The sequence below is a fragment of the Mytilus edulis genome, chromosome 11, assembly GCF_963676685.1.
Source record: "Mytilus edulis chromosome 11, xbMytEdul2.2, whole genome shotgun sequence".
Classification (NCBI taxonomy): Eukaryota; Metazoa; Mollusca; class Bivalvia; order Mytilida; family Mytilidae; genus Mytilus; species Mytilus edulis.
The window spans coordinates 675402-700125 of NC_092354.1; the positions used below are offsets into that span (position 1 = coordinate 675402).

The window sequence follows — 24724 nt, forward strand, 5'->3', positions numbered from 1 at the left end:
CACTACTCAAGGAGAAGGTTAAGTGATACGCTTTTTATTCTTTGCATCTTTTCTTGATTCTGGTTGCTGTTTCGTGAGTGTCGTAAATTAACGCGTCTTGTGGTAATACGCTATGTCGTAAAATATGTCATTAGGTAATCATATAGATATTATAACTAATAGACAAGAACAGAAGTCATCAAAGAGGATAATTGATGAATAATGAGTTACTCTGCAGACAATCTTTTATTTATAAAACTCTCGTTTAAGTTATTATACACACACGTTTAATTGATCCTACTAATATCGTCCGCTACAAAACCAAGAAAGTTTAGTAAAATATGTTCTTTTCTATGGCAGGCAGTTGGTGTTTGGCGGTAAAGATTGAAATAAACAATTAATTTCCCCATAGGCGACAATGGTAGCCTTTTTCGAGACACAGACTTTAGGAAGTTGATTTTTTTAACGAAACCTTGCTAGAATCAAAGAAAAGTTATTAGGACAGTATTTTTTGGTCCAAAAAATATAGGTTCGCGTTGCTTTTCTTAGCGTATTTTGTACTTATCTCCCATACCTATCAATTTTGCCCTTAAAAATACGTGTCTTGTCCTAGCGTTGAAAAGTCATCTCAGTGCCTTTAGGGCTACGGAATAATTTTTATTTTGCCTTTTGTATAAAGCAGAGTGCACGAAGTCTCTAATAATAAAAAATAACGGGCGCACATATCGACCAATCAGGATTCGCCATACTCTTAATTCTGAATACCATATGCTCATAAAATGGCTGCTCCCATAAAATCTAATGGTGTATTGTAACCTATAGGTTCGGAATCGTACACTAAAAATGACGAACAAACGGGTATGCTGTAGCCGTGAATATATTTTACAGAAGGACATACCGGTTCACTGAACAGTTTTTCCGGCGTAAACTTTATGTTATCTCACCAGGATTATAGAATATGAACCTTATGCCACGATACCATACTAGTGGAATATTTTCAACATATTTTAAAACAAAAGGGTTGTTTCGTTTTCTGTATACATTAAAAGTACAATCACAAAAATACTAAACCCCGAGGAAAATTCATAACGGAAAGTCCCAAATCATATGGCAAAAAAAATCGCAAACATATCAAACGAATGGATAACAACTGTCATGTTCCTGACTAGGTACAGACATTTTCTCATGTAGAAAATGGTGGATTGAACCTAGTTTTATAGCTAGCTAATAATGAACTAAATATATATATGAAGATGTGGTATGAGCAATGAGACAACTCTCCATCCAAGTCACAATTTACAAAAGTAAACCCCTATAGGGCAAAGTATGGTCTCCAAAACGGAGCCTGAAGCTTGATACATCAATCCTCCAAAAGTCAATTTATTACAAAACCAAATTAACTTTTGGGCAAAAACTTAAGTTTTCTTACAGCAAGAAATATCAGTTCTCATGTTTTCCTCAAAGTTTACTATGTTCATTAAGAAAGACAAAGTTTATAATCGAAATGCACGCAAGCAAATTAAAAACAAATCTGATTCAAACCACAGAATAATCAACCAAACATGTTTATTCTTTAAATATCATTAATGGGTAGTAACACAATTGATCTATTGGTTTTGTAAATGTTATAATGTGATAACCACATAACACGCCATTGTCTTTTAGTTAAACATATTCATTTATAGTGGATTGGAAAACAAGTTATTGCAACTTATATTAATCCGTTTCCACTTTGCCAGTGCGAGTGCTGCCTTGTAGCGACATTCGACTGCTCTTTCTCGAAATCTACAAGGGTGTCTTTTACGTGCAAGAGATGTGGCTCTCTCTTAACATGGGCCAGTCATTTATCGTTCCTTCAGACGGACTATAATCATTTCTCAATACCATAGTCGCAAATGATGTCAAGAGAGAGCCGAAAAATTCAGTCCCTGAAATTTCCTCCCCGAAACGGGGATCGAACCAGGAATCTTTGTGTTAGAAGTCCGATGCGGTAACCACTACACAACGATTCTCAACTACACCACTGCTTCTTGTTATTTTAGTTGCATATATGGTGTATTTATTATACTCGAGGTACAAAAATATAAATAGCGTTGTGTCAATATGATCTGATTATCCTCTGACATTTGTTTACTCATTTTCCTTTAGGTAGATTCATGGTATCCGCCATCTTGGATTGTACAATCACAGTACAAAATCGGTCTAGTTATTTGCCAAAATCAGCAAATTTGGAAACAGATTTGCAATTTAATTGTTAAACTGTTTATTTATATAAAGAAAACTTGTTGATTTATTGTATTACTAAAATATTTTAACAAATATCAACCCTTTTGGTTTTTAAAATCATTTTTTTCCAAATGAGCAATTTAAGGGGAAATAACTTAGTACAAAATTTATACTGGGTTAATAGGGAATTTTTTTATTTTTACTTGTTGCAAGAAAACAAGTTCGGTGACACCATATTTTCTTTTTATTTTCTTAAAACATTTTTGTCCTGAAGAATATGAATGGCGAAAAGAGGAAATTGCAAAAACGCGAAATGACCTTAACCGGCCACCATATATTCAGAATTCACTAATTTAAGGTTTTGCATGTATGACAAAATGACTGTGTAGTAAATGCTATGAAACCAATTTTATCTTTTTCAAATAATTTTGAATTGGTTTCGTATTAAATCATGAATCAAGTTACACCATGCAGCGGTAGCATAGTTTAATCATCCACGATAATTATCTGTTAGCAAGGGAACTTTAACTGAATAGGAAGATTGCAATGCTAAATCCCAGTCTCTCTATGAATAATTGTGCGTGTAATAAGTATTTTAACCTATTATCTTAAATCTTTTCGTACAATTTCGTTGAAAACTTAACGATACAAGAAGCAAGAATGTTGCTAATAAATTTACACGGTACTTCTTTGAAGTGATTGTTTGTCTCTCAATGTCCAGAAGCAAATGTTAGACAAGTTCATCAAACCCTTTTAAAACACAAGTTCTTCAAATACGACCAAATACGTCATTAGATCAAAAACCTCGCCACATCACTCAAAGACGGAAGGTAGCTATTTCATCATATGAATGATGTTATATTTATGTTTGTTTTATGTTTGCCATTGAATGTGTACTGCATCCCTGTATATGATTGTTTTATGTTTGCCATTGACATGTGTACTGCATCCATGTATATGGTTGAGGGTCTCCGTGAGTGCAAATAAGACAAGTTCATATTACACTCTTTAAATAAACGCCTTATTATCATTATTACTAGACCCGCACACCCGTGATATCGCGGGTTCGTGACTGATAACTAGACCACACCCGTGATATTGCGGGTTCGTGACTGAATACTAGACCACACCCGTGATATCGCGGGTTCGTGACTGAATACTAGACCACACCCGTGATATTGCGGGTTCGTGACTGAATACTAGACCACACCCGTGATATTGCGGGTTCGTGACTGAATACTAGACCATACCCGTGATATCGCGGGTTCGTGACTGATTACAAGACCACTCCCGTGATATCTCGGGTTCGTGACTGAATACTAGACCACACCCGTGATATCGCGGGTTCGTGACTGAATACTAGACCATACCCGTGATATCGCGGGTTCGTGATTGATTACAAGACCACACCCGTGATATTGCGGGTTCGTGACTGAATACTAAACCAAACCCGTGATATCGCGGGTTTGTGACTGAATACTAGACCACATCCGTGATATCGCGGGTTCGTGACTGAATTAAAGTATATAACTATGCGTAAGCCTTATTTTAGTATTGGTATTGTCATCAATAAAGTCATACCGATTATAAGATGCACAGTTTTCTCTGCTTTTAAAATCTTTCTGAATCCGTTGACCTGGAACTTATTAATTATTGGTAATTAATTATTTGAAAAACAAAAGAGCCTGGAATGGAGTATTTTCTTATCAACAGCATTGTCCTATATAAGTTATAAATAAAGTTGAATTTTTTGATTCGCTGTTTTACGTCATGGCTAACAAATTGAAAACTGTACCTATACGCCTTATTTTAAGTCCAGATTTTATAGTATTGGTATTATCATCTTAGAAAGTCATACTGATTAAAATACTACAACAGGGAACAATGAGACAATGATTGAATTTAGTAGTGTCAACCCTGTGATTATGACCCGTGTATATATAGCAAAATCCTAAAATACGCCGTTTGGTGGTGCGCCTGTCAGATGCGGAACGTACAGATAAGGTAATAGGTAACAGGTGGATATACTATTGGTATCGGTTTCGCCCCGGAACTTGTTAATTATTGGCAATATTAATTATGTGGAAAATAAAATGTTTAATCCACACCATTGTCCTATATTAGCTTTATATAAAGTTGAAATCTTTGATTTGTCGTTTTTACCCCATGACGGGTGACAAATTGGACCTCGTTACTATAGATTTGTTATCATTATCAGGTCTACAGGAGAGAACTAATTACTCTTGATTAAGATTGAAGCTAATAAACAGCCACAACTTTCTATTATCTGAAATTGACAAGAAGAAATGATAGCACATACCAAGAATAAAAAAACCACAAGAAAAATAATAGACTGTATGTATACATGTGGAACGCACAACAGTGATCAATCAATCATTCAATATCATTACGATATATAGTCTCGTGTGATTAGTACCTTACTTTTTTTTAAATTGCATTGTTCAATGAAGAATGGTTACCTAGCATATTTTTCAACGAAAATCGCCATTTTATGCCAATATGATTTTTCAGGTAAAGCTAGCTTTTTATATTTTTTATAAAAGTAAATATGCTATACCGCCTATCCTATACAGCCTATACAATTGTTATAAATATATTTGTATTAAACTAAAGTTATGTTGCACGTGTTACTATCCAATTTACAAAGAAACAAATCGTATATTTTGGCATGGTAACATTCTTACTTTAAACAAGGAATTGTATATTTAAAAGGAATGGAAACGCGGCCGACTTCAAAGAAAATATTATGATGCATCTCTTGCTTTGACCGGGTGTTAATTACACCCCATCGCTCTAACTGGCTCGTTACTTATCTGGTAGAAGTTATCGAACATGGTCATTTAATCTGACACTAGTTATCTAACTTGACAATGATATTTTTTTCTTCTTAGGCATGTTTCTGTAATAAAAAATAATGACTAAAACATCTTTCTAAGGGGCATTCTGTTTCAATTTGCTTGGCGTAAAATAAATCATATTATTGTTATTTTTGAAGATAATTCGAAATACACATTCTATTGTAGAGTAACGGTACTTACATTGTGTAGTACGAACGTGGTAAAGTAGCTAAGTGATAAATCATGAAACGAAAAATAAATTAATCCAAGAAAAAAAATATAACAATACAACCACATGCAAAGTTAGTAATAAAAAACTTATTATTCAATTTTTTTTTTTATCGTATTATTTCATGGAGGTATGTCATAATCAGATGATATCGGACATTTTACGAGTGTTAAAAAGTTTTCATGCAAAATAAAGAACATTTTAAAAATGTAACTAAATGACTGTTAAAGAAAGAAGTTAATAAATTATTATGAAGGAAGGAAAATTTTAACAACTGCAGTAATATTATCTAGATAAAAGAACTCAGATTACAGGTGTTATAATAAATAACGGCATGCAGGATGTTCCAATTTGCAGGTATATGGGTATAATATATCATGTATCAATGATAAGCTAATTTGTCTCTGGTCTTACATACTTTTAAGATGTTAAAAATTAATAATGTCGAGCTCACCTGTTAATTAATGCTAAATTATGCAGAGATGCAATAAATTTTCTAATTAGAAACAGTTAAAACTTTCCCACATTCGCATTTTATTTATTTTAACACCAAAGGAATACTTTTGCGGCCTATAGACTACTGCTCTGGGAGAAAAAGGAAGGAACAGTTTTGCTGTTTCGTATGGTAATTTGCGGCAACGCTTTATAATGGCAAACTGCATTCTAAACAACGATTTAGTATCTAAAGCAGCATTTGACAAAAAAACTTGAAATGCATAATATCGTACATGGTATATAAAAAGGCACAATAAATCCCAATCGTGTGTCTTCTATATATATCTTGTCTGTTATTTCAAACAAAATGGCGTCAATGTGAAATATAAACATGGGATTTTGAAAAATCATAGCTAATTCGTTTTTATCACCATTTTCATAAAACCAACACTATGCGATAGAAAAAAAACTAAGCTTTTAAATTATATGTCAATGTCACATCTATTTCAAGTAGTTATTTAACTTATACCAAAATACAAAGTGTCGATGTATTTGTTGACGCACAACTTCAAATTTTCAACATGTTTCGAAATAAAATCATATATATTGTACCAATTACATTTAGCATTCGTAATTTAGATCAAACTGTAGAAAAATATTCCTTCTTTAAAATGATATCTCATTTTCTCACTTTTTTCTTTCTACTTTCCAATATAATAAAGAAATCGTAGTGCACTCCCAGATTGATAGACATATTTTGACAGAATATTGAAACTCAAAACTGAAATTTCGAAAAATCGTAGAAAATTCTTAAAAGTTACAAGAAACTTCAAAAAGAGCCTAAGCGATAGAATAAGGTTTCAGCTTCATAATGATATCAACTGTTTTGTTTTGCACTTCGCAGTTTTCAAGTTTTTAGAAAAAAATCAAAACACAGTATTTTTTGTTTAGTTATCCGGATGAAACTCCCTCAATTTTCAAGACCGAGGTCTATTCTAATGAGAATTTACTCAATACAATATTACAAACGTATGTTTGATGAGGCATTAAAATGATACCTAAGGCCTTACTTTTTGCTAGGAATAAAAGTTTATTCTTGATTTCGGGTTTCTCTCTCATTTATATCGTCTCAAGCAAGATGACCCCGTGAATTAAAAGACCGATTTATATGACAGGAAATGGAACTCCGTCATGATTTTTTATATTATTCATCATACTTCCGCCTGAGCCAGACATGGTTTATAGCTCTGCGGGTGCGCTGTTGGTATCCCGATTGATCTCGAGCCGCGTTTCCATTCCTTTTAAATATACAATTCCTTGCTTTAAAGAAGCAATGAAAGTGCAAAAACTGCTTTTTGTGCATTCTAGAACAGACATAAAATTTCCGCACAGTACGTCACTTCCGGCGAGTAGTAATATTAGAATAAGTGGCAAGTTTTTTAACTGCTTTTTGTGCATTCTAGAACAGACATATAATTTCAAAAGAAAGATGCAATAAAACAGACAAAATTCTACATTAAAAAGTTATTGATAGGTTTGTTTGTTAGATACTTAACATTTCTTCTGAGTTGTCTTAATTACAGTGAACATGCATTTGGAAGGTGATTACATAATAAAGGTTAAGCATTTACTATGTAGGTCAAGTAATTCCAGAACTCATGTCAAATACTGCAAATATGACTTCAATTTTCTGTAATTCGTAATATTTATCTATCAATGGACCTGTATAATTTCCGCTATCGTTAATTAAATTGCGCAGTTTTAGCGTCCTTGGCGCCTTTATCGATCGACAAAATAATAACAGAGAGAGACAATTCCAGATTTTTCAGCAATATTTTTGATATTTTCTTTTATATTGTAAAGAGTGCTGGAACAAGTACCAGAATTGCATTCAAATACAGTGAATAATATCCCATTGGATTCAGAAACGCTGTCAAATTAAAACCTTTTACTAACATCATTTGAATGTCATATTTGCAAACTGCATGGATCCCGTTGTCTTTTATTTGGCTAGAACATTGCCTCTGCTGGACATTGAGCTTTACTTACCATAGGTGTAACATGTGGTGTGCATTCCTTTCCCCGGGTGGTTTGCCCTACTAAACCCAGGTGCAACTCGTGGTGTACGTGACTCAAGGTGTAAACGTGATGTGTGTTGCATAGCAAATGTGTGCATGCTACCCATGCTGTGTGTTACTTACCTCGGGTCTAACCGTGGTGTGCATTGACAACACTGTATCTGTAACAAGTTAAAATATACATATATAAGGACTTACCCCAGGTAATGTTTTCAGTTCGTGTAACTCGTGTTGTGCGTTTATAGCGCTGTCTTTGTTGCAATAAGTTAGGAAGGCACAACCTGTAAGAACAGAAAATGATAACTGATTCGATGAGAAATGGGAAGACACTCAATATAACTATGGGACAGATGGAGAACAATATATTCCCATGCACTTGGTACAGACCAAGCAGAAACGATAGCGTCCATGCGATTGTTCATCAGTAAATATGGCACAATAGACAAAAATGACCGGATATGGCGTAATATCTTATCTCGCTTTTTTCGAGGAACATTCACGGAATGAACATTGATTGATCTTTTCGAGCGCCGCTTGTATTTCAAGCTACGAGCAAATAAGTCGCAGTTAAATTCTGGTTCCTGATTCTTTTTTTTTCTTTTTTTTTATTTATGTCCGCATTCTGCATTCTTTAGTTTGTTTCTCAATTTCGGTTCACAGTCACATTCTGTCATATAATTACCGTCCGAACCGCTGAACAAGCATTGACTACGCTCAAGCACCTTCTTATTAATAATATATTTTCAGACTCTTTTCCCCTTATTTTACAAATGAATCATGGATATTGCATAGATCGATGGCATGCATGCAGATCTTTGTTTGGCAAAGGTAAATTTTGAGAAAGTATCGCGGATCATTACGCTGTTACATCTCTAATAATCCTTCAATAACATTTTAAGGAGCCATTTTTATAAACACCAAACATGTAAACGTTAAGGAAAATTGACATGCCAAATGGTCTTAGCATTATTCCTCTGGCTAGCCGGATAAATAGCCACTAGGAAAATAATTGATTGAAAAAGGCTGATTGTAAAGGATGAAAAAGTTCAACGTTAAGTTAATTCATTTTTTGTGACTCTTTTTTTCTTATAATTCAGTTATTCATATATCGGTGCAAAAATGTAAACTAGTCCGTTAATTCAGCTGCACATGGGTGAGAAAAGAATAAAAAAATATGTATTTGAGTGTTTGCATCTCGTAATAAGAAATGTTTATGTATATCATAACACGATGGCTTTTTCTTGTTTCAGAAGAGTTCGGCTCCTTAAAACCTCTCGACTGAATAAATAATAAACTTCCATCGTTATGTAACGTACTCAGAAAAGCATGTTAGACGAGTGCGCGTACTATTTATGAATATTCATTCACAATTTCAATTGCACAAGTGAGACATTAATTTCCGTTTTTTGTAAGAACATGGATATAAGTGCTAATTCATAACATGTGCCTTCCTTGACTGAAGTACCACAAAAATTGTTTGATCTCGCGTTAATTAACGGGTGTCTTGAAATGTAATTACCGGAAACGGCTATATTGTTTATCCCGGATGCTCCAGAAAACGTAAATAAAGAAAATTATGTTTATACTAACTGTTAATTGTTGATGATAGAACATGTGAAGCAAAACCTTCAAATCATTGTATTGTAATACCTTTTTTGCCTGCTTCTATAAACGCAAAATTAGGTTTCGCTAGACTGTGTTCGTGATTGCGTCCGTCCATTCGTGTGTCTGTCCTAAAAAAGCGTCCGTCAATATTTTTTCATATGAAAAGAAGATATGTGGACAATTCTCCACAAGAGACCAAAATGACACAGCAGTTATCATTAGCTTATCTATAGGTCACCGTACGGCCTACAACAATGAGTAAAGCAGAGCTTATCTATAGGTCACCGTACGGCCTACAACAATGAGTAAAGCCGAGCTTTTCTATAGGTCACCGTACGGCCTACAACAATGAGTAAAGCCGAGCTTATCTATAGGTCACCGTACGGCCTACAACAATGAGTAAAGCCGAGCTTTTCTATAGGTCACCGTACGGTCTACAACAATGAGTAAAGCCGAGCTTATCTTTAGGTCACCGTACGGCCTACAATAATGAGTAAAGCCGAGCTTTTCTATAGGTCACCGTACGGTCTACAACAATGAGTAAAACCGAGCTTATCTATAGATCACCGTACGGCCTACAACAATAAGTAAAGCCGAGCTTATCTATAGGTCACCGTACGGCCTACAACAATGAGTAAAGCCGAGCTTATCTATAGGTCACCGTACGGCCTACAACAATGAGTAAAGCCGAGCTTATCTATAGGTCACCGTACGGCCTACAACAATGAGTTAAGCTGAGCTTATCTATAGGTCACCGTACGGCCTACAGCAATGAGTAAAGCCGAGCTTATCTATAGGTCACCGTACGGACTACAACAATGAGTAAAGCCGAGCTTATCTATAGGTCACCGTACGGACTACAACAAGGAGTAAAGCCGAGCTTATCTATAGGTCACCGTACGGCCTCCAACAATGAGTAAAGCCGAGCTTATCTATAGGTCACCGTACGGCCTATAACAATGAGTAAAGCCGAGCTTATCTATAGGTCACCGTACGGCCTATAACAATGAGTAAAGCCGAGCTTATCTATAGGTCACCGTACGGCCTACAACAAGGAGTAAAGCCGAGCTTATCTATAGGTCACCATTTGGCCTACAACAAGGAGTAAAGCCGAGCTTATCTATAGGTCACCGTACGGCCTACAACAAGGAGTAAAGCCGAGCTTATCTATAGGTCACCGTACGGCCTACAACAAGGAGTAAAGCCGAGCTTATCTATAGGTCACCGTACGGCCTACAACAAGGAGTAAAGCCGAGCTTATCTTTAGGTCACCGTACGGCCTACAACAAGGAGTAAAGCCGAGCTTATCTATAGGTCACCGTACGGCCTACAACAATGAGTAAAGCCGAGCTTATCTATAGGTCACCGTACGGCCTACAACAATGAGTAAAGCCGAGCTTATATAACGAATCTCGCATTTAATGTTACGTTCGCAGCTTGATAATGTGAGATTGTATATTGACTTAGACAGTGGCGGATCCAGAGGGGGCGTAAAGGGCGTACGCCCCCTATTTGCTGGCACTTTTTTTGTTGTTGGTAAAATGATTAATAATCAGCCTAGACTTCGGCAAAATTGCCCTGTTTTTCATTTTAATGCGACAATTCTTCACTCATAAAGACATTTTTCGGTCGTATTCACTGTAATATATTATTGATTATGTCAAAGTTATGTAATTCGCTACGGCGGAGTTGACAAGTACGTCGAAAAAAAAACCCGGCACTCAGTCATTTTGAAATTCAAGTTACAGTAACACATGTTTAAAGAAGACAGCGCAATAGTTAAATAGAAGACAAATAGACAAACAACAGTAAACAAATATAACGTAGAAAACTAACGAATAAGCAACACGAACCCCACCAAAATTCGGGGGGTTATCTCATGTGCCCCATGAAGGGTAAGCAGGTCCTGCACCACATATATTTCTTAGTGTAATAAAAAGGTCCACTTGTCATATAGAAATACAGGATGAATACTCAAACATTAGTCTTCCAGTAAGTATATACAATTTTATACCTAATATACGTTTTATATCAAAGGGAGGCTCAAACAGAGTCCAGTTTTACCTGAAACAATAAGAAAGCTAAGGATGACACCCCTCGCTTCCATTGTTGGGTGAAACATTTCAACCAAACATTTCAATGGATAAAAATTTCTTGTTTGTTTTTCTTCGTGTCGATCGTATTGTAAATTTCATTGAATAGCCGTATATCTTGTTCACAACAAGAAATATGTAAAGCTAACTAACCATACAACAAACGGATATCCCATGTCCATTTTTACTGACAAATTCCACTTCAAATATATTAAACATAGCTTTGGATCCATTCAATCATTTTATAATAGACAATCAATGTAGAGAATACTGCGCCAAAAATGTTCAGCCCCTACACTTTAACTCAAATGCATTTTACACTTACTTTATGTTTTTTAGCCAAAAAAAAGGTCCCAATTTTTTTTTAGCCTCGCTCCGCTTGGCAAAATTTATTACCCCCCCCTTTTCAAAATCCTTGATCCGCACCTGTAAGATATGCCATGACATGCAAACCCAGCAGTAGTCTTTTTTGTGTTACAAACCACATGGAATGTAATTGGAAATTATAATTTAGTTGAAAATAATATGGTGTTAACACATCAGAACAATGGTGGTGATTCTGAAAACTAGAAACTCATCTAAAGGTGAATTTTATTCCCCTTTTCCCGAATTAGGTTTAATACTGTATGTGTACTAACTCGAGTAGCACAACGGCTGCTACATGTCGAGCAGAGTCTGCTAACCTTCTGGATCACGTGAGATCACATGAGATCACATGAGATCATCACAATATTTGGTGGGGGTCGTACTGCTCAGTTTTTAGTTTACTAAGTTGTGTTTTGTGTACTATTGCTTGTCTTTTTGTCTTTTTCGTTATAAGCCATGTCTTGTCTTGTAGTAATTCCGTCCTATATAGGACCACCTCCAGAAATCGGAGTAGATTATGGATTCACAAATTGTTCTATTTAAAATGTTTTTGTTTAGGAACAGTAATTCATGGTCATGGCGTTGACAGGTTTTTTATGCTTTTTTTAGTTTGAAATGTCCCTTTGTCATATTTCGCCCTCTTTTATCAGTGGAACTTTTTATTTTTACCAAAGTAACTTTGCATTTTTTAAAGAATCTTATGAATGTTTTACCTGTCAAAAGGTATACAAATCTCGTAACGACCGTTAAAGTATCTCTTTTAAACATAATGAATATGCTCTCTTTAATGAAGATAGGAATGTGCAGCCGTCGGTAACAGTTACATCCTTTAATTAGTGATGAAGTATGATTGATTAAACAGCGGTGCAGCTATTTATTTTAAATTGTGAAGATATTGCACAAAGATAATAGACCATGTCAAAGGTTAAAACAAATAAATTTTGTAAAATATCATATCCTATTGGTTCCAATGCAATATTATACTTATAATATAATAAACGATGTGTTGTTTATGAGAAAAGTTTTTATTTTGAATAAAGCAAATATTTAATTGTTTGTGTACGTAGATGAGAGGTTTCTGTAATTTAACTTCATAGCTAGTTATAAATTCAGCATTAAAACTAACGTCCAGTGGCAAATTAATTGCGTATATATTCAGAAGAGAACATAAGAAATATGAATATCGATCCTGCTTTGAACGGACTCGCTTAGCCGGATGTTTAACGTGTAAATTCACATTGCGATAAGACATGTCACGGTACTTGTCTATCCCAAATTCATGTATTTGGTTTTGATGTTATATTTGTTTTTCTCGTGGGATTTTGTCTGATGTTTGGTCCGTTTCTGTGTGTGTTACATTGTAGTGTTGTGTCGTTGTTCTCCTCTTATATTTAATGCGTTTCCCTCAGTTTTAGTTTGTTACCCCGATTTTGTTTTTTGTCCATGGATTTATGAGTTTGAACAGCGGTATACTACTGTTGCCTTTATTTGTTCACAATGGTTAATATGGATGTCAACTCTTTATTTAAAAAAATGGATAGACGTGTAAGATGAGAGGTGAAAGATAGCAAACTCATAATTCGAAAATAAAATGACAGCGCAATTGCAAAAAAAAAACCCCAAAAAAACCAAAAGACCAACAACAAAATACATAACACAACATAGAAAACTAAAGATTGAGCAAGCCTACTAAAGTATTAAAAACGCAGAGTGATTGCAGGTGCTTCAGAATGGTAATTAGAACCTGCTCCACATGTGTTACTTAGTATAATCGAATTTTCAGTCTGTATATATATACAATTTAATTTATTTAAAAAGTTAAGCTACACCGAACTATATATTAATCGAGCTTCACTAGAATATATATAGGAAGGGGTGTAATTCAAGAGTCACATTTTCACCCCAAACACCAATATCACCCAATGTCGAGCCTCCTAAATCTGAAACATTTCATAAGATACGACAATAGTTGGCTTTTTGTTTACTGCAAATGTAAGGGATGCATAGAGCAGAGAATTCTGTTATAACTTCCAGCGCTTTTAAATTTTGTTTTTATGGATTTTTAGAATTAAACATTTCAAACCTGAACTGGATTTATCGTAACTCAATGGATAATAAAATGGAAACCGGAATGTTTACACGTCAACAACAGTTGCATTCTTTGATTAGTTTTCAAGTGTAATAGATTTTCCAGTTCTGCAGATATTTGTTTGGAAGAGTAAAGATACTGAAAGGCGAAAATCTTTCTGTTGAAACGTCAAAACAAACATTCGGTTTATTTGATTGACGGTATTGACTGGCTTCAGTTTGTTTATATAAAAACCAGGAATGTAGGTCACAGAATGTAGGTCACATGAAAACTGCACCATGCAAAATAATATTCTGGGATGCAAAATGTTAAAAAGGAAATTTGATCACATAAAGAGGATGTAAATATAGAAATGGTATTGTCCACGCAGTTATGACAATTATTCAATTTGTGTAATTGTTTTATAATTCGTCATTTTGCGCGTTAGATATAAAAACAGCTTTGTCCATCTCTATCAGCTAAAACTTACAGAGCCATCTTTCCAGACAAGTTTATGGTTAAATCTAGAAACAGCAAGGCAACCCCAAATATTCTAGTGGACAATAAACAAAACCTTTTATGCCCTGGTCATGTCTTTGATTTATTTTGCGATATTCAATGACAATCCTTATAATTCATGAAATAAATCATAAGGGTATTATAATTCATACACATTTAAAACTAGTATAACACCGCCACATTCTGTTTGTGTCTGTCCCAAGTCAAGAGCTTGGAATTCAGTGGTTGTAGATTGTTGCTGACTGTACATCATAATTGTAATTCGTTCTTTAGTTTTGTATATCAGGACGTTATATATAGTTTCCTTGTTTGAATAGACCACTTTCGAGTTCATCCGTCACCGGAAAAAACTCGTCAATTATACACGCCTTTATGACGTCATTTACCAGATCGAGGGGCTCGCCTGTATCCCTGCACTATTTACGTTCATCAAGCGTCTTAGTGATCGTCACTGTAAAGGATAAACTAGAAATAATGGTTGTTCTGTAGGTACTTATTGCCAATTCCCTAATGACAGCAGTGCTGGTTGTCAATTTTGAGAATTCAATTTGCCGAATAATTCGTACAATATAGAATTATAGTTTTCCAACCACTCGCTCAACATTGGAATGGAAGTGACGACGCCCCTAAACGCACAAATGACGGTGATAAAGGCGCGTATAATTAACGAGTTTTTTCCGGTGACGGATGAACTCGAAAGTGGTCTATTGTTTTACATTTGTCATTTTGGGACCTTTTATAGCTCAGTATGCGGTATAGTTTTGCTCATTGTTGAAGACCAAACGGTGACCTATAGTTGCATTCGGCAATCCTCGGTAGAATCCGCTACTAGATGAGGGTACGGAATCGGCCGAGTTGAGACGAATGCTATAGTTGTTTACATCTGTTTCATTTGGTCTCTTGTAGAGAGTAGTCTCATTGGAAATAATACCACATCCTCCCTATTTTTATTTTTAAATAAGTATTCTACTTTAACTGATCGGAATGAATTATCTCATTTGCAACAACCTTTCTCCACAAATTGTTTGTAATGTATTTTTTTTTTTATAATTAAATATAAATGAGACTACAATTTTGTATTTTATACTGTATACTTTGAGACAGAATTGTAAGTATTTAAATTTAGCATTTTAAACTCATTAAATGCGTGCATATCACTGCACTTACATCAACCAACTGGCAGTATATTAAAATTCAACAGCCGCATTAATACAAGACAAAGTAGATACGATAATAAATGGAAAACCAATAAATGAATTAAATGAGTAAGTGGGTCGTCAGGAAGGAAAAGAGTAATTAAAAAAAACCTATGTTGTCTTGCAATAGTTCCATTACGGATTTGTAATAGATCAAACTCTGATTTGTAATATGTCAAATACTGATTTATGATAGGCCCACTGCTGATTTGTAAAAGGTTCACTGCTAATTTGTCATAGGTTCATTACTAATTTATGATAAGTCCACTGTAGTTTGGCATAGGTTCACTGCTAATTTGTAATAGGTTCACTGTTAATTTGTAATAGGTCTACTACTGATTTATGATAGGTCCACTGCAGTTTGGCATAGGTTCACTGCTAATTTGTAATAGGTTCACTGCTAATTTGTCATAGGTTCACAAGTGATTTATGATAGGTCCACTGCAGTTTGGCATAGGTTCACTGCTAATTTGTAATAGGTTCACTGCTAATTTGTAATAGGTTCACTGCTTATTTGTAATAGGTCCACTACTGATTTGCAATAGGTCCAATACTGATTTGTAATAGGTAATAGGTTCACTGCAGTTTGGCATAGGTTCACTGCTAATTTGTAATAGGTTCACTGCTAATTTGTAATAGGTTCACTGCTAATTTGTAATAGGTCCACTACTGATTTGCAATAGGTCCACTACTGATTTGTAATAGGTGATAGGTCTACTACTGGGTTGTAATAGGTTCACTGCTAATTTGTCATAGGTTCACTACTTATTTATGATAGGTCCACTGCAGTTAGGCTTAGTTCACTGCTAATTTGTAATAGGTTCACTGCTAATTTGTAATTGGTCCGCTACTGATTTGCAAAAGGTCCACTACTGATTTGTAATAGGTCCACAACTGGGTTGTAATAGGTCCACTGCTGATTTGTAATAGGTTAACTGCTTATTTGTAAAAGATCCACTGCTAATTTGTAATAGGTAATAGGTCCACTGCAGTTTGGCATAGGTTCACTGCTAATTTGTCATAGGCTCACTACTGATTTATAAAAGGTCCACTGTAGTTTGGCATAGGTTCACTGCTAATTTGTAATAGGTTCACTGCTTATTTGTAATAGGTTCACTGCGAATTTGTAATAGGTCCACTGCTGGTTTGTAATAGGTTCACTACTTGGTTGTAATAGGTCCACTACTGGGTTGTAATAGGTCCACTACTGGGTTGTAATAGGTCCACTGCTAATTTGTAATAGGTTCACTGATAATTTGTAATAGGTCTACTACTGATTTATGATAGGTCCACTGCAGTTTCGCATAGGTTCACTGCTAATTTGTAATAGGTCCACTACTGATTTGCAATAGGTCCACTACTGATTTGTAATAGGTTCACTTTTTTTTTGTAATAGGTCCACTACTGATTTATGATAGGTCCACTGCTTATTTGTTATAGGTTCACTGCTAATTTGTAATAGGTCCACTACTGATTTAGCATAGGTCCACTGCAGTTTGGCATATGTCAACTGCTGATTTGTAATAGGTGGACTACGAAGAAAAAGTTCTAGCTAGTGTTTACTTACGTGTTATTCCCCTTACATTTTGGTATCCAAATAACGACTGGATCGGATATCGTTTGGATAACCCCATGGAAAACCGTTTGGTCAACATTTTACATCTACAGTGATAAAAGTAAAAAATGGGAATTTTTTCTTTTTAAAAAGTTTTAAAAAGTTATCAAAAAAAGGCACAGTCCGTGGTTTTTGTTATGGATCTTAAAGGCAATTACAATCTGAATAAAAGAAGTTATGGAACCTTTATACATGTAGCTACGATTTCAAGTCTAACAAAAAATAGAATAGTACTGGTTCCTTTATTTACAATTTGCACTTTAGGAAGTCCAGTGGCGGATCCAGAAATTTTCATAAGTGGGGGCCCACTGACTGACCTAAGAGGGGGCCCGCTCCAGTCACGCTTCAATGATTCCCTATATAAGCAACCAAATATTTTACCAAAAAGGGGGGCCCGGGCCCCCTGGGACCCTCTAAATCTGCCTCTGAAGTCCCTCTTCAACAGTCAATGCCTCGTTTTCGATTGTGGTATTCTCTTAAAAATGATACAAGCAGAGAAGGAAAGAAAAGTAATAAATTATCAAATATATCGCTGATATTTAAGAGACTGACAGTGGTACTTCATTTTTATAGCTTCTCCGCCTTAAGAAATTTTATTATTTAAATTTGTTTTAACTAAATTACTTATTAACTTTATTGATATGAATAACGACCTCTGTATGGATGTTTCAAAGACATGACAGTTAATTTTTATTGAGAATTCCCACATAAAATTAAGAAGATTCAACATTGATAATTTCTGCCTCAGAAGCTCAGAAGTAATAATCTAGTTAAATGTGTGTTACGAGATGCACTATAAATAATTTTAGAAACAGAGAATGCGAATTGAATTAAAAAGCAATCATAGATAAAATTCTTGAAGGCACGCGCACGAGAACTGCATTCATGAAATATTACACTGAACAATAAGTTAAACCTTTTGATGCTGTTTACAGCTGTCTCGGAGATATCAGAAGATGCAACTGTTGTAAAAGACATTTTTTATCCTGTTTCAAAAAATAAACAAATACTTTCTGATAGTCTAAATAAAGATTAAAGAATGACAAAAAATGATAAATATCTGCATGAAATTGAGAACGAGGCGGAAATGAAAACATATGAAATAGATAAAATGCCTATCGTTCACATGCACTACGGTGTTCAATGTGGATAGATAAATATAAATAAAAAAAGATTTGGTATAATTACCAATGAGACACCTCTCCAACCAAATTTACATCTAAGCCGTGCTAGGGGTTGTTATGAGATTTCAGTGCATTTAGTACTTTTGCTACAAGTTGAAGGTCTCTATTAATTATTCTAATGCAACAACGTTTGTAACGTTCATTTTGATTGGATAACGTCACTTTCTTACATGGCATCAATTGACAATTGATGCTATGGGACGTACGCGCAAGCGCAGACGGCATATGACAGATTTTAAATACATGTTTTAACTTTGTTTTCTGTCAGTTTCGTTAGAATGGAGATAACAATATTGTTAACGCGTCGCCAGTAAACTTAATTTGCGACCATCAAATCCCCAATTGATGCCGTCGGAGCTTAAAATACAATACAGTTATCTCCTAAGTAGTAGTATAGAGTTGTTCTATTGCTTAAAGTCGTAAGGACTTTGTGTGGCCTCTTCTTTTTTGACAAAACAACATAACAGACACCAAGGTCCCCTGGAAACCCGTAACTCTACTCCCCAAATAATTGACGGACAATTGATTGGTAATGAAGATGTGGAACATCCGAAAATACTTAGGAAATATATGCATGTGTTTACAAAACACTGTTGAAATATTTTATATTTGTGTTACTAGTAAATTAGATGAAGCAGTACCAGTTGATCTAACAAGTAAATTAATAACCTGTCAAACGCAGACTGTATAAAGTTAGGTGTACTCAGCTGCCTTCTCGGTTCCGTTATTCTCTCAGTGAAGATAATTAATCTATCAGCCATAATTGAAAACTAATAATGACAAATATCATATACGGTAAAAAAATTAATGCATAACCTAAAACACTATTGATAAAACATCGTTCAGAATTTGAAGGTTCAAGAAATTTAAATGTTTCAGACCGCTTTTTTCTATCGTAACAGTTATTTGCAAGTGCACTTAACGAGTAAAGAAATGGCCACAAGAAATGCCGCGAAGAAAAGAGAAGACGCAAATTTATAGAATTGGCCGTTTCAGGATCATGGGTGATTTCATTGTTCGAACCCCAAAATGAAAATAACGTCACGTCATTGGTTAAATTTCCATTGTTTATGGCATTTTTAACCTATCAGGACGTTTTGGTGTACACTTTTGAAAATATTACCCATAATGCATTAGATTCTGAAATGACGAATTGAGCAACTGTGTTCCTTTTCTTGTTTTACAAGTATGCGGTAAAACAGATTAAAAAATGCGCGCATTATATATGAATGCAGAAGCACTGTTGGCATGACGTAATTTGTTCATAATAACTTTCATAAATATGACATAGCAACTCAATTTCTATTGTATTTGTTCAAATATTGACCATATGTTTTTTTCAAGGATCTCCAGTCCAACTTTAAACTAACCCAAAGATGATCAAAAACTTATGTATGACATGAAGGTAAACGATACAGCAACATAAAATCTAAAACACATCTCAATGATTCTTGTAGTTACAAAAAGTCATGATTATATTGTATACAATCGTAAGGATGAAATGGACGATACTTGCGTTTGGATAATTTTGTTCCAAACATTTAAACAGTGGATGGATAACTCAATAGGTTGATGTTCTCTAGTCGTTCAGTGGCAAATATTTCATGCATATTCAGGATGATTCTAACAGTGAATAAATTTAAAATATAACAATCTAGTATATATCTTTTTTATCAAAATTATTAGCCTTAATTACTAGACTCAATTATGATATATACAATAAAAATTTGTTGAAATATTGAAACATTTTATTTCACTAAAGACCTCACATGATACATGATAGTACAACAATATAACAAATACGAAATAATGCATGAATTTCAACGGTAGTATCGTGTCAATTTACTAGAGTTGTCTTTCTTTGGCTAGATCATTTCTATTTCTATTTCTTCAAAATCGATACTGTGTTATAACCCTGATGCTGTAGTATAGACAGTTCAATAAATAGTTTATCATTCTTATGTAATTGTGTAGATAAATCTGTCGACACATCATCTCCACACTCCTTTTTTAGTTTTAGCATCCAAGAATGTCATAAATGCAACTTTTCAGCTTGGAATGCCAAATCCAACGTCAATTAATGGCCGCCACTACGTGTTGACAACGTCGTCTAGTGAACCGTATCACTGAGCACCGAAATCCTTACTCAGGCGCTCCCGGTGTCCTACTGATTGACTAAGGTGCAAAGCCGTTTGTCTTCAAATGCTCGCCAATATAAAATTTAGGCATAGTTTACATTGAGATGTGTCGGGTAAAATCGACATTATGCATGCACGGCATACATGTACATTTGATGGATTTTGGAGCATTCAAATACGTATTGAAAGATGAATTTTGATCTATACTATAAATTAACGTAAATAAATATTAGCCGTCATTTTGTCTTGGACGGAAATTGTAAGTACTGCCTCGCATTAGCTTCATTAAGTTTTACCAATCATTTTTTATATCTTCATGCCATTATTAGCTTAACGTGATACATCCAGGTATTCCAAACAGAGTTTTGAAAACAATTGTTAGATAAGGGAGCTACCATTTGATTTTTATGGGGGGGGGGGGGGGAGGGAGGGGGGCTAGGATGAAAAATTTTGTCCTGCATTTTTTTTTAGCTGTAATCTCTGTCCTGCCTTTTTATTTTTCCCTCTTTTCGATCCTGCATTTTTTTTTTTTAGTTTATCCTGACTGTTTATTACCTAAATTGTAGTCCTGACTTTTTTTTTTGCAAGTGTCTCATCCTGCCTTTTTTTTTACTCAACACTCCTGTCCTGCCTATTTTTTTTCAAATTTCATCCTAGCCCCCCCATAAAAATCAAATGGTAGCTCCCTAAAAAGGATGCGATATGTATAGGTTTCAATGTAGCTTTTATCAGGCCTTCAAGTCATTAGTTTTATCTTGGACTAATAGTAGTCACATGATAACATAATGTTTTAATAAATTTAAGTTGAGAGTTTAAACAGCCATAAATGTTCGTCTGTTTTTGGTGTTTCTTAACCGTAACTGATATTGATGTCATCACGAGTGGCCGATGCTAAACGATTAGTATATTTACTATTGACTGTATTGCACATTTACTTGTAAACGCGCGTCTGGCGTATATACATGTACTACATGTAGTCCTGGAATCTATGATGAGTTTATTTACAACCACTGGGTCGATGCCACTGCTGGTGGAGATTTATTTCCCGAGGGTATCACAAGCCCAGTAGTCAGCATTTTTTTGTGCTGACATGAATTTTCATTTGTATGGTTATATTAATAAATTTACTGTTTACAAATTTTTGATTTTTTTGAAATACTAAGGCTTTTCTACCTCAAGCATAGATTACCTTAGCTGTATTTGGCAAAACTTTTAGGAATTTTGGCCTTCAATGCTCTTCAACTTCGTACTTTATTTGGCCTTTTAACGTTTTTTTTTATTCGAGCGTCACTGATGAGTCTTTTGTAGACGAAACGCGCGTCTGGCGTATATACTTAATTTAGTACTGGTATCTATTACACATTTGCTTGTATTTAATACTAAGTACATACATGTATAACGAAATTTATTTTCCTACACTTTAGAAACTGTCCAACTTGATGACAATGACAGCCGTACCTAAAATGTCTTAAGTATTTAAATGCACCAGATGATTGTACATGGATTTAGAATCCCATGTCTGCTTGAGGGAAAACGGTACTATTTATTCTGCCATAGGCGACAATACTAACAATTCCTAAATTTACTACTTTTTATAATAAAAACCTGGATAAAACAGTTATGTGTGGTGTTAGTACTTTTTTTATTCTATTTTAAAAATTAAAGCCAAATAGTATCATGACCAATTTCCAACGGAGCTTGTTTATGTTATCCATGCCCACCGTCATTTTACACCAAATTTTTGAAATTTTGGAAGCCTTTTCGAATAATTCTCTAAAAAATATTTCAATAGGTTTTAAAATTTATATTGTAAATTTACACACTGCAGTTATTCATAGATAATTAAAAAAATATATTGTACCCTTACATCCAATCACAGCGCTCCTAATTTGACAACCTAATGCTGGGAAAATGTAATACTACCGTTTTCCCTTGATATCAGACTGAGAGGGTTATTCTATTCAAGGAATCGATACTAATTAGTCCACAATGAGATGTGCTGATTGTGCAGATCACAATATGATGTTTTGTATTGTATTGCATAACTAAATTAAAATATGTGTTTAAAGATCGTATTTTACGAGAACAAACTATGAACTTTGCTGATTGTTGAAGGCCATTCGGTGACCTAAAGTTGTCGATTTCTGTGTCTCTTGTGGAGAGTTGCCTACTTGGCAGTCATGCCACATCTTCTTTTATAATTATATTTGTCATTTGGTCTCTTGTGGAGAGCTGTAAATACTATCTTCTTTTTATATCCATATTTTCACACACTGCATGTTTTATGCTCAATAGCAAAAAACACATTTAATAAAGCGATATATTGCTGCTTCTTGTATATTGTATCAAAGATTACCAATAGGAAGTGCTGTATCACCGAAACGGATTGTATTAGAAGTAATGTCTGCGTATTATCATCAGACTAGATTACAGAAGAAAGTCAGATTAGTAAGTTCTGTCACCATTACGGTTTATATGAGTGGTCTACGTAATATCAAAAGACGACTTTAAAGATGTAAGTCTAAGTGTTTGTCTCCGTTAAGGAATCGATACTAATTATCCCATAGTGAGAAGTGCTGATTGTGCAGATCACAACGTTTTGTATTGTGTTGCAGAACTAAATCAAAATCAGTTTGTAAGGATAGTATTTTACGTTGGAACACAAACAGCATATATTGCCAATAAAGCGGAAGCATGATAGAGGCAGGAGCGTTCTGTGAAAGAGGAGAAAGGACTACTAACTCAAACGTTTCTGGTTCGATTCCCGTTCCGGCTCTCCCTTGACACCATTTTCGAGTATGGTATTGAGGAAACGATGATAGGACGTCAGAAGAGGACGATAAATGGATGACCCGTGTTAAGAGAGAGCCATATATCTTTGCACGTTAAAGACACCCTTGTAGATTTCGAAAAAGAGCAAGCCTTTACCGTTACAAGGCAGCACTCGCATCCCCAAAGTGGAAAGGGATTAATATAAGTTGCAAAATTTGTTTCCCAATCTACTATAAATAAATATATTTAAACTAAGAGGAGAAAGCCTATCAAGTTCATAGAACTTTTTAACAATCGTATAAACTTTGAAACATCGTATGCTCCTTTAATGATGATATAAAAACGGTAAACGTACGCTTCGACGAATGCACGTTGGTGGGATCATTTGCGCTGCGCCCTAGCTAGCAAAATACCTATTATCATTTGCTCTAAAAATGAAGTATCCTTTGCGCTATTCTAATATAAGTTTTGCAGAGATTAATATTTAAACTAGTCTTAATGACCGACAGTTTTCTCTTGACTGAATGTTGATATGTTTAACCTTTTCAACCGCTGATACTTTTTTTGTGAATAATGTATTTTGTAATGCGTTAATCAATTCAAGTAATGCATAGAATACAACAATCTCCGGCACAGAGATCACATATCCGTTCCGTTCAATACTTTGTAACACTACAATCATATAGGGAAAACAGTAGTATTACATTTTCCCAGCATTAGGTTGGCCTTTTGTGTACCCAAGGCAGGTGAAGGAAGTCAAATTGGAGCGCTGTGATTGGATGTAAGGGTACAATATATTTTTTTAATTATCTATGAATAACTGCAGGGTGTAAATTTACAATATAAATTTTAAAACCTATTGAAATATTTTCTAGAGAATTATTCGAAAAGGCTTCCAAAATTTCAAAAATTTGTTGTAAAATGACGGTGGGCATGGATATCATAAACAAGCTCCGTTGGAAATTGGTCATGATACTATTTGGCTTTAATTTTTAAAATAGAATAATAAAGTACTAACACCACACATAACTGTTTTATCCAGGTTTTTATTATAAAAAGTGGTAAATTTAGGAATTGTTAGTATTGTCGCCTATGGCAGAATAAATAGTACCGTTTTCCCTATAAGTGCAGTATTGCAAAGCATTAATGGAACGGATATGAACTCTGCGCCGGAGATTTAGGATACAAATGTTGTAAATACTTTTGACAGCTGAAGAGTTTAGTAAAGGGACGATCATTTCATATTTTGTTTACGTTTGATTCATGCATTGTGTTCTGCAAAATGTTCATTTTCAGCCTGGGTGTCTTGTTCAAAGTTATTTATTTTCAATTCTAACCAGGCCACGTCACTCATTTTCAAAAC

At 34.7% G+C, this 24724-nt stretch overlaps 1 protein-coding gene across 16 annotated transcripts in view; it reads right to left on the bottom strand.

Annotated features, from left to right (window-relative positions):
* Window positions 1-24724, bottom strand: part of LOC139495015 (CUGBP Elav-like family member 4) — a 109225-nt gene that overhangs the window by 65223 nt on the left and 19278 nt on the right. For all 16 annotated transcript variants that reach the window (XR_011657237.1, XM_071283145.1, XM_071283143.1 and 13 more), the window contains exon 2: window positions 8004-8086. Coding sequence is in view for 15 of the 16 variants with exons in the window: in XM_071283145.1 (XP_071139246.1) it covers window positions 8004-8086 (83 nt within the window). In the remaining variant the exon portion in view is untranslated. The remainder of the gene's footprint in view (window positions 1-8003; window positions 8087-24724) is intronic.